Consider the following 11512-nt stretch of genomic DNA (forward strand, 5'->3'; position numbering starts at 1 on the left):
GGGGGTGGGGGGGCCTCCAGGCTGGGAGACCCATCTCCTCGACAGCTAGGTGACCCGTTCAGGCGCTGGTCCTGCCGCACTCTGCAGGGGGGGTTTGGACCCAGCCCCTTCCCTCCCAGGGGCCCCAGTTCCCCACAGGACTAATCATGGCGCTTCCTTATAGGGTTCTTGGGGGGCAACAGCAGTGACAGGATGTACGTAATGTGCGTGTCGCGGTGCCGGGGGCCGCTTCTCTCCCCGCGCAGTGCACAGTGTCCCTGGCCTGCCCCTGCTCGCGTCACCTGGCTACGGTCCTCAGTCCTTGAGCTCTGAGCACCAAAGGAGGGGGTTGCTGGGGTGCCTGGAGCTAGCGCAGGACCGCATGTTGGCGATAGAAGGGCTCTGGGCTGATGCTGGGCCAGCGTGGGACCTCTCCTCTTCTTCACCCCCACCCCCATCCTCACCAAGACCGCCTTGGAGCCAGCTTGAGTCAGGGAAGGGCCGCGGGACGGGCTGTTCTGTGTCTGGACGCATCCCCCACCCCTCTGCCTTGAGCCCATGTCCCTGAGTCTCCAGCGTGTGGTAGAATCCCGTGCATGCTGCAGGGGTGGGTGCAGGCATGCCTCGGTGCTGCATGTGCGTGGGTTCCAGCTGCATGGCCGCTGAGACGCAAGGGCCACTTGGCATGGCAAGGACACCGTCCAACATCCTCACATTCTGTGTATCCATGTCTCTCTACACGTGTGCTGGTCTGTCCATCTGTCTTGTCTCCCCTGTAGACGGGAAGCCACGCGCCGACGGGCACTCTGGGAAGGTGACGGTCATCAAGACTAGCCCGGCCTAGCAGGGGGCTCCTGGCCCTGCTCCAGGAGACCTGCAGCCTGCAGCCCTCGCTGAGGAGGGGTGGGGAGGCGTGTGTCGGGGAGCCCAGGCCAGGGTGACCCTGGGCAAGGCGTTCATTCACTGTCTCTGGAGACCATGGGGCTGGACTGAGAGGTGCTCGCCATCAGGGACTTGCAGAGCCTGGGCGCCAGCCCTGCCACGTTCGTGGGTGGAGGCAGCTGTGGCTGCACCTGGACTACTCTGCCCGGGTACCCTTGCTGAAGGGTGAGAGGAGAAGCCATGCTGGGCAGCGGCCCCAGTGAGAGGATGACGTGGCCCGGCCCGGCCCTCCCCACGGCCCCCCCAACCCGCCCTCTCTCCTCAGCCCCTGGGACATCGCCCATCCCGCCCCTCACGCGGACGCGCAGCCTCATGGCCATGTCCCTGGCGGGGAGCAAACGGGCCTCTGCTGGGCCCCGCAGGTGAGTCTCCCCTCCCCCACGCCTGCACCTCAGTGGGGACCAGGTGGGGTGGGGTGGGGAGAGCCTCTGTCCCCACCTGCCACAGACAGGCAGTGCCCTTCAGGAAGCCGCTACCCAACCTCTCCCAGCTTGGAAATAGGCTTGAGCGCACTCCTCCTTCACCTGCCGGTTAGTGGCTCGCTGCCACTGCCCTCGAGTCCATGGCCACCACCAGTGACCCTCTAGGACAGGGGGAGATTGCCCCCAGGGGTTTCCAATGCTGTAGCCCTTTATGGGAGCAGAAAGCCTCATCTTCCTCCCTTGGAGCGGCTGGTGGTCTTGAACTGTGGACCTTGGCAGCCCAATGCATAACCATTACACCACCAGGCCTCACTCGGATGAGCCAAGGATCTTAAACCATTGTTTCCTCCAAATACCCACTCAATGTGGCCTTAGTTTGAGGGAAGCCTTCGGTCTCCATCCTGCCTTGAGCTCCGCGCCCCCCACCCCACCCCCACCCCCACCCCGACCTCAGCCCTCTTCCCAACCGCTCCTGCCTGCCGCACTCTCCCCACTGTCGCTCCTGATCCAGGGGTGCTCCGACTCTAACTCCATCTGTGCATGGGGAGTCCCTAAAAGTGGAGGCCCTGGGGTCAGGGTAGATAAGCGCCTTCCCTGGGTCCCTGCTGCAGCCCAGCCCTCATGCATGTCCCGGGGAACCAGGAGGTCCAGCCTCCCGCAGTTTCCTATCTTGACCTGCGCTGTTTGTTCTCACCCCTGTCTGTGCACCCCTCTCCTCGCTGCTTCTCTCCCTGCCGTGACCCTGAAGTGGGGACTCCCTGGGCCACAGCGGCCTGGCGGTCTTTGCCCAGTGTCCCCAGCTGCCCACCAGCCAGAATGAGCACCTGCCTCTTCTCCCTGCCTCCAGGCGCACCTCTCCGCCCGTGAGCGTGCGGGAAGCCTACGGCACCTCTTCCCTCAGTAGCAGCAGCAACTCGGGCTCCTACAAGGGCAGTGACAGCAGCCCCACCCCCAGGTAAGTGGCTCGAGGTCCAGTCACACAGCCGCTGAGCGGAAGAGGGTCTCGCCTCCTGCCTCCATCGGACTCGGAGCTCCGTGCCCACCTTCTCTCCAGCCGTGTACGGTGGACCCCCAGATGTGCCTTGCCTCAGGAAGCATGAACCAGCTCTCAAAGGTCGTGCAAGCTGCCTCCAGCTTGGCCGCTCTGGGCGATGGGCCTCCCCAGAGCCTGTTTCTCAGGCTCCTAAAAATGCTACCGTCCCTCCCTTGACCAGGAGGCCCCACCTGGGTTAGGTCAGGTGGCGCAGAGAAATGACTCCAGGGACGCTCGTATATGTAGAAGAAACCGCTTTATAACAAGAGAAAGTCTTATCTCAAGAAGGTCCTCCAGTCCAAGCCAGCTCAGGCCCACAAGTCCATGCAGGTTGGGGCCCTCCCCGGCCTCGTCGGGCTGCAGGTTGAGGACGCAGAAAGATGACGGGCAATGCAGGAGGCTCACAGGCAGAGGGCTGCCAAGGCACAGGCAGAGGGGTGCCAAGGCCGGTGGCTCCAAGGCCGGTGGAAACACGACAGGGCACAGACAGCTCTCGAGGTCGCGTGGCCCACGTGGGGCCGCCGCAGGGAATAGGAAGTGTCCCAGCCAGCAGGAAGGCAAAGGGGCAGAGAGAAAGAGAGAGAGAGAGAGAGAGAGGTTCTCCGCTTCTTCCCTCGTAAAAGGCCACACCTCCAGGAGGCATCATCAGGCTGCCACCTGACTGACAGGTTGGACTCCACCCCCTCCATAAATGCAAGGTGACATAAAACATCCAACTCCCACCTTGCCCCACCCCCTAAAGTGGCAGAGTCGGGTGGCACCGAGGCCTGCAGGATCCCTCGCTGTGTGAGAGCGGGCGGCTCTTCCAGACAAGGCTCAAGGAGGTTTCCTTAGGAAGGAAACCACCGGGCAGTGAGTCAAGGCAGCCGGGCCATGACCTTGGGTGGAACCACTGGGGTGGTCTCCTCACTTGTGAGCCTCGAGGGGCCATGGCCCTGGTCTGGCCCTCCCTCTCTCCTCCCCTGGCAGGGACCGAGGTAGGAGGACCCAGATGGGCTGCAGCCTTACATCTATGCCACTTCGTGCTGGGGGGGTGGCGGTGGGGGTGTACATTCAGCACTTGGCCGTGTCAGGGAGACAGAAGCCCAGGTCAGAACGGGTTCACGTGTGTGTTTGCACAGGGGATAGTCGCGTGTGCCCCGGAGCACAAGGTGGGTGCCAGACCAGATAGAAAGTGTCCGCGTGCCTTGGTGTGAATGTGGACGCAGAACGTGCAGGCGGGCGGCCCTGGGCATGGCCATGGCGGCCAGACAGTGGGGACGTGTGGGCCTGAGCATGCACATGGAGGTGGGGTCCCTGTCCTCCAGGGGGCTCCAAATCAGTGCACAAACAGGGAGTACACACCAGGGGTGTGTGAGCATGCGGGAGGGTGTACGTGGGGGTGGCTGCGCCCATTCCCATGAGTCTGCCTGCTTCCTGGTCCCCAGCACCCCTGCTCCCCACCCCCCAGCCAGGCCCTGCAACCAGCTCTGGGCTTGCTGTTTCTTGTTCTGCAGCAGGAGTTTGGGAGCAGGCAGTCCTTGTCCACAGGTAGATCCAGTCAGCCCGGGAGAAGCAGAGGACACTGGGGCAGCCCATCCAGTCCTGCCTCCACCCCCATCTTCTCCTCTGGGTGGGATGTCAGGAAGCCCAGTCTGTGGGACTTTGGGCAAGAGGTCCCCTCTCTGGCCTCAGGGAGCCCCCAGAGAGATGGAGTCAGTCCTGACCCCAGGGCTGCTGTCAGGGGGCCGGTACCAGGCTCACGTGTTTGTCCTGTGTGGTCTGTGACCCACATCAACGTCTGCCGAGGCCCCTTCAAATGTCACTGCGTCTTTCCGATAACAGGACCAGAACCTGCCTTGCAGAGTGGCTGTCTGTTCTCACACCCTGGGGTGGGCGGGCCTGGCTTGGAGTCATCTGGTGGCCAGAGGACAAAGGTCATTAGGCTGGGGACCTCTTCCAGGCGCTCCATGAAGTACACGCTGTGCAGCGACAACCACGGCATCAAGCCCCCCACCCCGGAGCAGTACCTCACCCCACTGCAGCAGAAGGAGGTGTGCATCCGGCACCTGCGGGCCCGGCTGAAGGACACTCAGGACCGGCTCCAGGACCGGTGAGTGAGCCACCTGGGTGGCCCTGGGGCCAACCTGCTGCCCCCACACTCGCCAAGCCAGGCCCGGAGGCATCGCAGGAGAGCTGGGGGCTTCCAGCAAAGCCCAATGGGTGTCCGCTCCAGAGCCCCACCCCGCTTCTCTCCTCAGCTGCTCGCCTTGCCCACCCAACAGGGTCAGCCAACTCGTGCCCCCTCACCGGCCTCCGAGCAGGGTCAGCCTGACAGCCCCTTGAGCCACTTCCTGTGGCCTGGCTCCTTTCTGCCTGGGGTGGAGGGCCCAGGGGTGGCTTCCTGGCTTCCCTGTGGGGAGAAGCAGCCAGTCACCTCTCCCATGGGTCCCTCTACAAAGATGGTGGGGCTCTTGGCCTACCACTGACAGCCCCAGAGGCCATTCACCCCTCGACGTCCTGCCTCCAGACAATGTGGGATTCTGGGAAACATTTTGCAGAGCGAGCTCCTGCCTGCCAGGCCCAGGAATCTCCCAAAAGCCCCCAAGGGCCCTGCTGACTGACAGCTTGCTCTCAGAGCCTGTAGGGGCACGCCCCCACCCTAACCCTCCCAGCCCCACATTTCTAAGCTCCATCTTTCCTCTAAGGCATCCAACGGAGGTTCGGGGCCGCCCTCTGGTCTTTTCCATTTTCTTAGCCATCCCGCTCCGTGGCCTCAAATCTGGCCTCTCATGTGCTGGGCGAGGCACTGCAGGTCAGGGCCCACCACAGGCCAGAGCCCTTGCCCGGTGTCAGCCCCACTCAGACGTGTGGTGGCTTTGGACGGAGGTGTGGCGGCCTTCTCGTGGCCTGGTGTGTAGAGTGAGGGTTTTTATCTGTGTTTGCAGCCATCTCCCCAGGGAGGCCCGGCCTGCTTGGTCACTTGCACTACTGTCTTCTCCCCCAGATTCCTCTCCAGGACCTCGCCCCAGGTCTCCGAGCTGGCCATCCTCCAGGTGGGGGTAGGGCGGGAACCCACGCTGTGACCCTAAATTCCCTGGCACTGTCTGCTACTCTAGCAGGACCAGTGGACATGCTGGGCCTGCAGAAATGGAAGGTCTCTCTTGCCACACCCTCACACTCTCTGCGTCCTTAGTGGGAGACCTCTAACCCACCCCCCAGGAGCCTCACTTCTTCCCCTCCTAAGCACCATGTGCTTTGACCCTCCGCGCTCTGTGTTCTGTGCCCCTGGCCCCCTGCCTTGCCTCCCTGACAAACCCATCCTCCTTTGCTCAGCTCGCATGTCCCCTCTGCCCCGTCAGTGTCCATCCTGCTCAGTCTCCATGTCTTCAGGGCTCTTCACACAGACTTCATGCTGCGATTTTAGAAGGTCCGTGCCTGCTACCCTTTCTCCCTGACCTCCCACTCCCCCAACACCAAGTCCAGAGCCGGTTAAGAGAAAGACATGGTGAAGGGAATCGGAGCCGTTTCAACCCTGCTCCTTGTAAAGCAAGCACAGGGCTGGGGGGTGGTCAGTGGTTGCATTCTTGCCCTTCACCTGAGAGTCCTGGGCCCCTGCTGGGCCTCCAGCACAGTCACCTCTCGCCTGCCGGTCAGTGGAGGGTTGTGGTTGCGATGACGCTGGGCAGCTTTCTTTGGCAGATCTTCCAGACTGAGGTGGACATAAAAACCAGCCAGGGAAAAGGCTACAGGTCACCACCACCCGATCCAGTCCAATCCCCTCGTGCAGAGGTCAGCCACGAGGTGGGCCCTAGCACCACCACTAGCAGCTATGGTGAAGGATGTCAGCCCAGCGGAGTTGCGGGGGGAGGTGACCGCATGCTCTTGTTGCCCCACCACCCCTCAGATATGAATGCTGGGTTGGGGCACACTGCGCTGGGGACCGGCCGGGAAGGACAGAGAGACAGGACTGGCAGGTCACACTGAGCATGACAAGTTCCTTCCACATTCTCCATCCCAGAGTGCCAGAGAGAGTGGAAGGTGGTGGTGGTGGTGGTGGTGGTGGGGAACGAGGGAAGAATCAGGAAGGGCTTCTCCACGAGTCAGGGGAAGGGGTGAAGAGCGAGCACCCCACCCCACCCCCATCTTGTGTCACGCCATCCCTGGGATAGGAACAGACGTGCCATTCTAAGCCTCTCTGGTTGGCCGCTGCCCTCCCACTTCCGTTGCTTCTGTTGGGCAGTCAGTACACCCCCCTCTGCTCAGCATGTATGTGGTTGATGACATTCTTGGGCCATTTCCTTAACTGGATGTCAGGTCTGACTTTGAAAAGCGCGGGTTGCTTGGACTTGGGACAGTCCCTAGGTTGGGCTCATCCCTGGAGTTCTTTCCAGGAACACTGGGTTGGGGCTGAGCAGCCATGTGGGGTCCCTAGTCCTCAGCAGGCTCTTGGTCTCAGGAACAATGTTCTGCCTCTACCCCACAACCCGGCCCCTTACCTTTCAGTGAGGGACTGGAGTCCTACCCTGGCTTTCTCTGGGACTTGAGGGAAGGTTTCTCTAACCCTCTCCTCCCATCCAGCCCTCAGGTCCCCTGCAACTCAGGGACCCACACAAGCGTGAGTGTTTCTGGACCAGGGTTGCTGGCTGTCTCGTTGGCCCGGGGCTTGCCACTTCTCCCGGGAGGAGCTCTGGGCCTTTCCCAGCCTTTCCGCTTCACAGTAGACACAAGAGAAGAAACTTGGAGCATGGGCACAGCGGTCGCCATGTTCTCTTCCTGAAGGAGAGATGGGACCCTCTAATCCCCTGAAGAGCTGCAGGCTCCAAATCTCACAGGGCCAGCTCTCGCCTGTCCTGTGGGGCCGCTCTGAGTCGGCATCGCCTCGATGGCAGGGAGGATATGTTTTCTGCACTCTCTTCCAACTCACTCTCCAGCCCTCACCCCACTGCCTGGAGGAAGGTGTTGAACCATCAGCTCCCCCTGTAGACACATGCACCTTGTCCACAGAAAGCTCCCCCTGATGTTTCCACGGCCCACTTCAGTGGGGTCCCAGCCTCTCTGTGAGCAGTGTTTGGAGTTTGCGGTTCCACGTGGCGGGTCAGCACCGGGCAGAATCAGGGCTCCTTCCCAGTGAGGCCCCGCGGCTACGCTCATCTCTAGTGATGCTGCTAGGGGGTCACCAACCCGCCTTCGGCCTCCAGGGGACCGGGATGAGGGCGTGTGTCCTGTGGCCCAGGCTTCTGCCCCAGGAGGGGACCTCCCCTGTCACCCTCCAGCAGGTTCCCTCTCCCACCCTTACTCCTCTCTGCGCACGCACGGAACAGGGGCTGGGCATGAAGAAGAGCCTCGCCCTACACTGTGTCTCTCCAGGGCTGAGCTGTCCTCACGCCGGCTCCGCCATGGGGGCCCTGCAGGCAGACGGCGAGTGTGAGTGAGTGTGTGTGTATGAGAGTGTGTGTGTGAGTGTGCATCAGTGTGTTTGTGGGTGTCTGTGTCAGTGTGAAGGTGTGTGAGTGTGAAAGTGTGTGTGTGTTTGCATGTGTGCGTGCGTATGTGTCATTGTGTTTGTGTGTGCATGTGTGTCTGCTTGCGTGTGTTTGTGTGAGTGTGTTTGCATGTGTGTGCATATGTGGCATTGTGTTTGTGTGCACGCGTGTCCGTGTATTTGTGTGTGTGCGTGTGTGTCTGTGTGTGAGTGTGTGCGTATGTGTCGCTGTGTGTGTCAGTGTGCATGTGTGTGCATGTGTGTCTGTGTGTGCATGTGTGTCTGTGTGTGAGTGTGTGCATATGTGTCGCTATGTGTGTCATTGTGTGCATGTAGTGTGCGCGTGTCGGTGTGTGTATGCCTGTGTCTCCGGGTGTGTGTGTGTGTGCGCGTGTGTGTGTGTGTGTCAGTGTGCATGTGTGTCTGTGTGTGTGCGTATGTGTCGCTGTGTGTGTGTGTCTCTGTGTGTATGCGTGTGTGTCGTTGTGTGCATGTAGTGTGTGTGTATACCTGTGTCTCCGGGTGTGTGTGTGTGTGTGTCGGTGTGCATGTGTGCGCATGTGTGTGTGTTTCCCAGTCCTGAGCTGTCGGCTGGCACTAGCCCAGGCCCCTGGGTGGCGGACCGGGCAGGCAGGCAGCGAGCATGCGCCCGTGTGTCTGTCTGCAGGGACACGGAGATTGACGACCTGAAGACACAGCTGTCCCGCATGCAGGAGGACTGGATCGAGGAGGAGTGTCACCGCGTGGAGGCCCAGCTGGCCCTGAAGGAGGCCCGCAAGGAGATCAAGCAGCTCAAGCAGGTCATCGACAACGTCAAAAACAACCTCATCGACAAGGACAAGGGGCTGCAGAAGTACTTCGTGGACATCAACATCCAGAACAAGAAGCTGGAGACGCTGCTGCACAGCATGGAGGAGGCCCAGAATGGCTCGGCCAAGGAGGACGGCACCCGGGAGTCAGCAGGCGGCTCCCCAGCCCGCTCCCTCACCCGCAGTTCCACCTACACCAAGCTGAGCGATCCGGCAGTCTGTGGCGACCCCGCCAGCGCCTCCGCGGAGGAGGGAGCCGACAGTGGCTTCGTGGCGGCCGAGGACACCTTGAGCCGGACGGACGCGCTGGAGGCCAGCAGCCTGCTGTCGTCTGGGGTGGACTGCGGGCTCGAGGAGGCCGCCTCGCTGCACAGCTCCTTCGGCCTGGGCCCCCGCTTCCCCGCCAGCAGCACCTACGAGAAGCTGCTATGTGGCTCCGAGGCCGGCGTGCAGGCCAGCTGTGTGCAGGAGCGCGCCATCCAGACGGACTTTGTGCAGTCCCGGCCCGACGTGGACACCATATTGGAGAAAGTGACCCATGCCCAGGCCTGCAGGGCCGGTCCAGAGTCCGGGGACTCCTGCCCTTCGAGGCCCAGGGACCCCAACTCAGCCGTGGTGGTGACAGTGGGTGATGAGCTGCAGGGCCTAGAGCCTGTCACCCGTGGGCCTGCCCCCCACCCACCCGGTGCCAACCCCACTTCCGGCCTGTCGGTGAGCGTGGTGTGCCCCGTGGAGGAAGAGGAGGAGGCGACCACTGAGGCCACCGCAGAGAAGGAGCCCAAGAGCTACTGGAGCCGCCACTATATCGTGGACCTGCTGGCCGTGGTAGTGCCAGCTGTGCCCACGGTGGCCTGGCTCTGCCACTCCCAGCGGCGCCAGGGCCAGCCCGTCTACAACATCAGCTCCCTGCTCCGGGGCTGCTGCACTGTGGCCTTGCACTCCATCCGCAGGATCAGCTGCCGTTCACTGAGCCCCCCGGGGCCCAGCGGGGCGGGGGGCGGCTCCCAGCTCTGAGGGGGCCCCACCCGGCCAGTGGCTCCTGCGACCTGACCGCTGATTGTATGTTCGGGTGCCCTTCCCCCTCACCTACACCGCTGGGCGTCCTCTGATTTATTTAGTTTGGGGCTTAGAACTCTTTCTTCAGGGTATAGACCACGCATAGAGCTGGGAGCAGAGGTTGGGAAATGAATCCCAAAACAACCCGGAGGAGAAGGGAATGTGGGGATACATCAGGGAAGGACAGGGCGTGCTGGGCACCCAGGTGGCACCAGCTGAAGAGAGAGGAATGGTGAGCCTGCCCCTGGCCGGCCGGACGATCCACTGGCCCCTTGGATGTGCAGGCTCGCTCAGGAAGTCTCTGGCTGTATTCATCTGAGGGGTCTGAGCCCAAGTTTGCCCTGGAGCCACCATCTGCCCCATCTCCTACATCTTGGCTGAGCAGTATTATCATCTTCTGAAATGGATGGAGTGGTCTACGCCCCCGTGCTGACCTCTAACCCAAAGACTCAGAGTGGGGGTCAAGCCCACTGGGCCCGGGCTCCAGACTCCCTAGGCTGCGCCCCACTTTGGAATTCAGAGACACCGGCTGGAGCCAAGGGCAGGATGGAGGGTAGTGTGGGTCCCTGTTTTCTCTGCTCATCCCAGGCCTTCCCATGAGCCGTTTCCTCCTGGCGTTGCTGGGCATGCCTAGTGGAGAGGGGCCAGCCAGTCCGGGCTAGGGTGAGGACACTTTGCTTGCCTAATCTAAGCCCCGGCTTCCGGGCCAGGGCAGCGGCCAGCACGAGGAGAAGGGCTGGCCGAGTGCACCGGGAGCCCTGCTTGCACTCTGTGCACATTGGGGCTTTGGGCTCCCATTCCCCAGGGTGTCCAGGGAGCTGGTCCCTTGCTTTCTGGGTGAGGGTTTCTGAATCTTATGCCTCTATGCCTCTGATGGATTCTGGCAGGGCGACTCATCAGAGGGCCTATTGAAGCCATGAAGCCCGTCCTTCCAGACCAAAGCCGGGTGTCCCGGGTGCACTCTGCAGGAAGTGGGGATGGGCGATTTGCCTGGGAAGCGACTTGTTCCCACCTCTTGTCCCAGGCCCTCAGCAGCACCCTCCAACTCAGCTGCTGGCATCTGAAGTTCATTACCATCATCACTTTAGGGGAAACCTGCCCTTAGCGGCCCCACTTGTCTGTTCACCCCACCCACACTCAGAGACTGAATCCCCACATTTAGGGTAGGCTGGTGTGACCCTGTGTCTTCATTACCCCTGTGGCTGGGGGGGGGGGGCGGGGTGTCAATGATTTTCTGCCAGGACGGCTTGTCCTAAACCCCATTGCTCCACCAGGTGTGGCCTGACCAACTGCACCACCAGGTGCAGCCTGGCTCTCGGGCCCTGCCGTTCATCACCCTCCCGAGTGCCCTTCCACTGAGTGGCACCTGCATGCACTGGAATGGGCGCCCACTAGCCACCCCCAGGGGCAGAGCGCCCCACCCGCCACGCGCTTCGTGCCTCCAGAGCCCCACTTCAGGACCTCAGACCAGCCATTCTGTGTGGGGTGCCCCACTCCCACCGCCACCCCCACCCCAGACTGCTCAATGCCTGGAGCTGGCCTCACTCGGGTCACAACCTGGAGAGGGGTTCAGTAGACAAAACCCAATCCGAAGCCAAGCCAGCAAAGGCGCGGACCCAGCCCCTGTGCCCTGGGCTCATGGAGATGTGCCGTGAGTCTCCTTAGGAAGATTCAACGCTTTGCCGAGAAAATAAATGTATGACTATATTTGACAACAGAAAATCTATATATATTTTTCACCACTGGCATCCGGTCAGGCTGCGTCGCCCTCTGCCCCAGTCTGCAGCTGGCTGTCCAGTGGCCCGTC

The 11512-nt window shown here is 61.8% G+C and overlaps 1 protein-coding gene across 4 annotated transcripts in view; it reads left to right on the top strand.

Moving 5' to 3' along the window:
* SNPH (syntaphilin) overlaps positions 1-10905 on the top strand; it is a 42133-nt gene extending 31228 nt beyond the window's left edge. The window contains exons 3-7 of one of the 4 annotated variants that reach the window (XM_045295370.1): positions 164-194; positions 759-1283; positions 2191-2298; positions 4319-4468; positions 8508-10905. In XM_045295370.1, coding sequence (XP_045151305.1) covers positions 1102-1283; positions 2191-2298; positions 4319-4468; positions 8508-9663 — 1596 coding nt within the window. In that variant the 5' untranslated portion in view covers positions 164-194; positions 759-1101 and the 3' untranslated portion in view covers positions 9664-10905. Of the gene's footprint in view, positions 1-163; positions 195-758; positions 1284-2091; positions 2299-4318; positions 4469-8507 lie in introns of all 4 variants that reach the window. The other 3 variants (XM_045295372.1, XM_004697889.3, XM_045295371.1) reach the window with 3 other exon arrangements.
* The last annotated feature ends 607 nt before the right edge of the window (positions 10906-11512 follow it).

This window comes from Echinops telfairi, unplaced genomic scaffold (assembly GCF_000313985.2).
Source record: "Echinops telfairi isolate 266 unplaced genomic scaffold, ASM31398v2 ScPeMD7_5592;HRSCAF=6446, whole genome shotgun sequence".
NCBI lineage: Eukaryota > Metazoa > Chordata > Mammalia > Afrosoricida > Tenrecidae > Echinops > Echinops telfairi.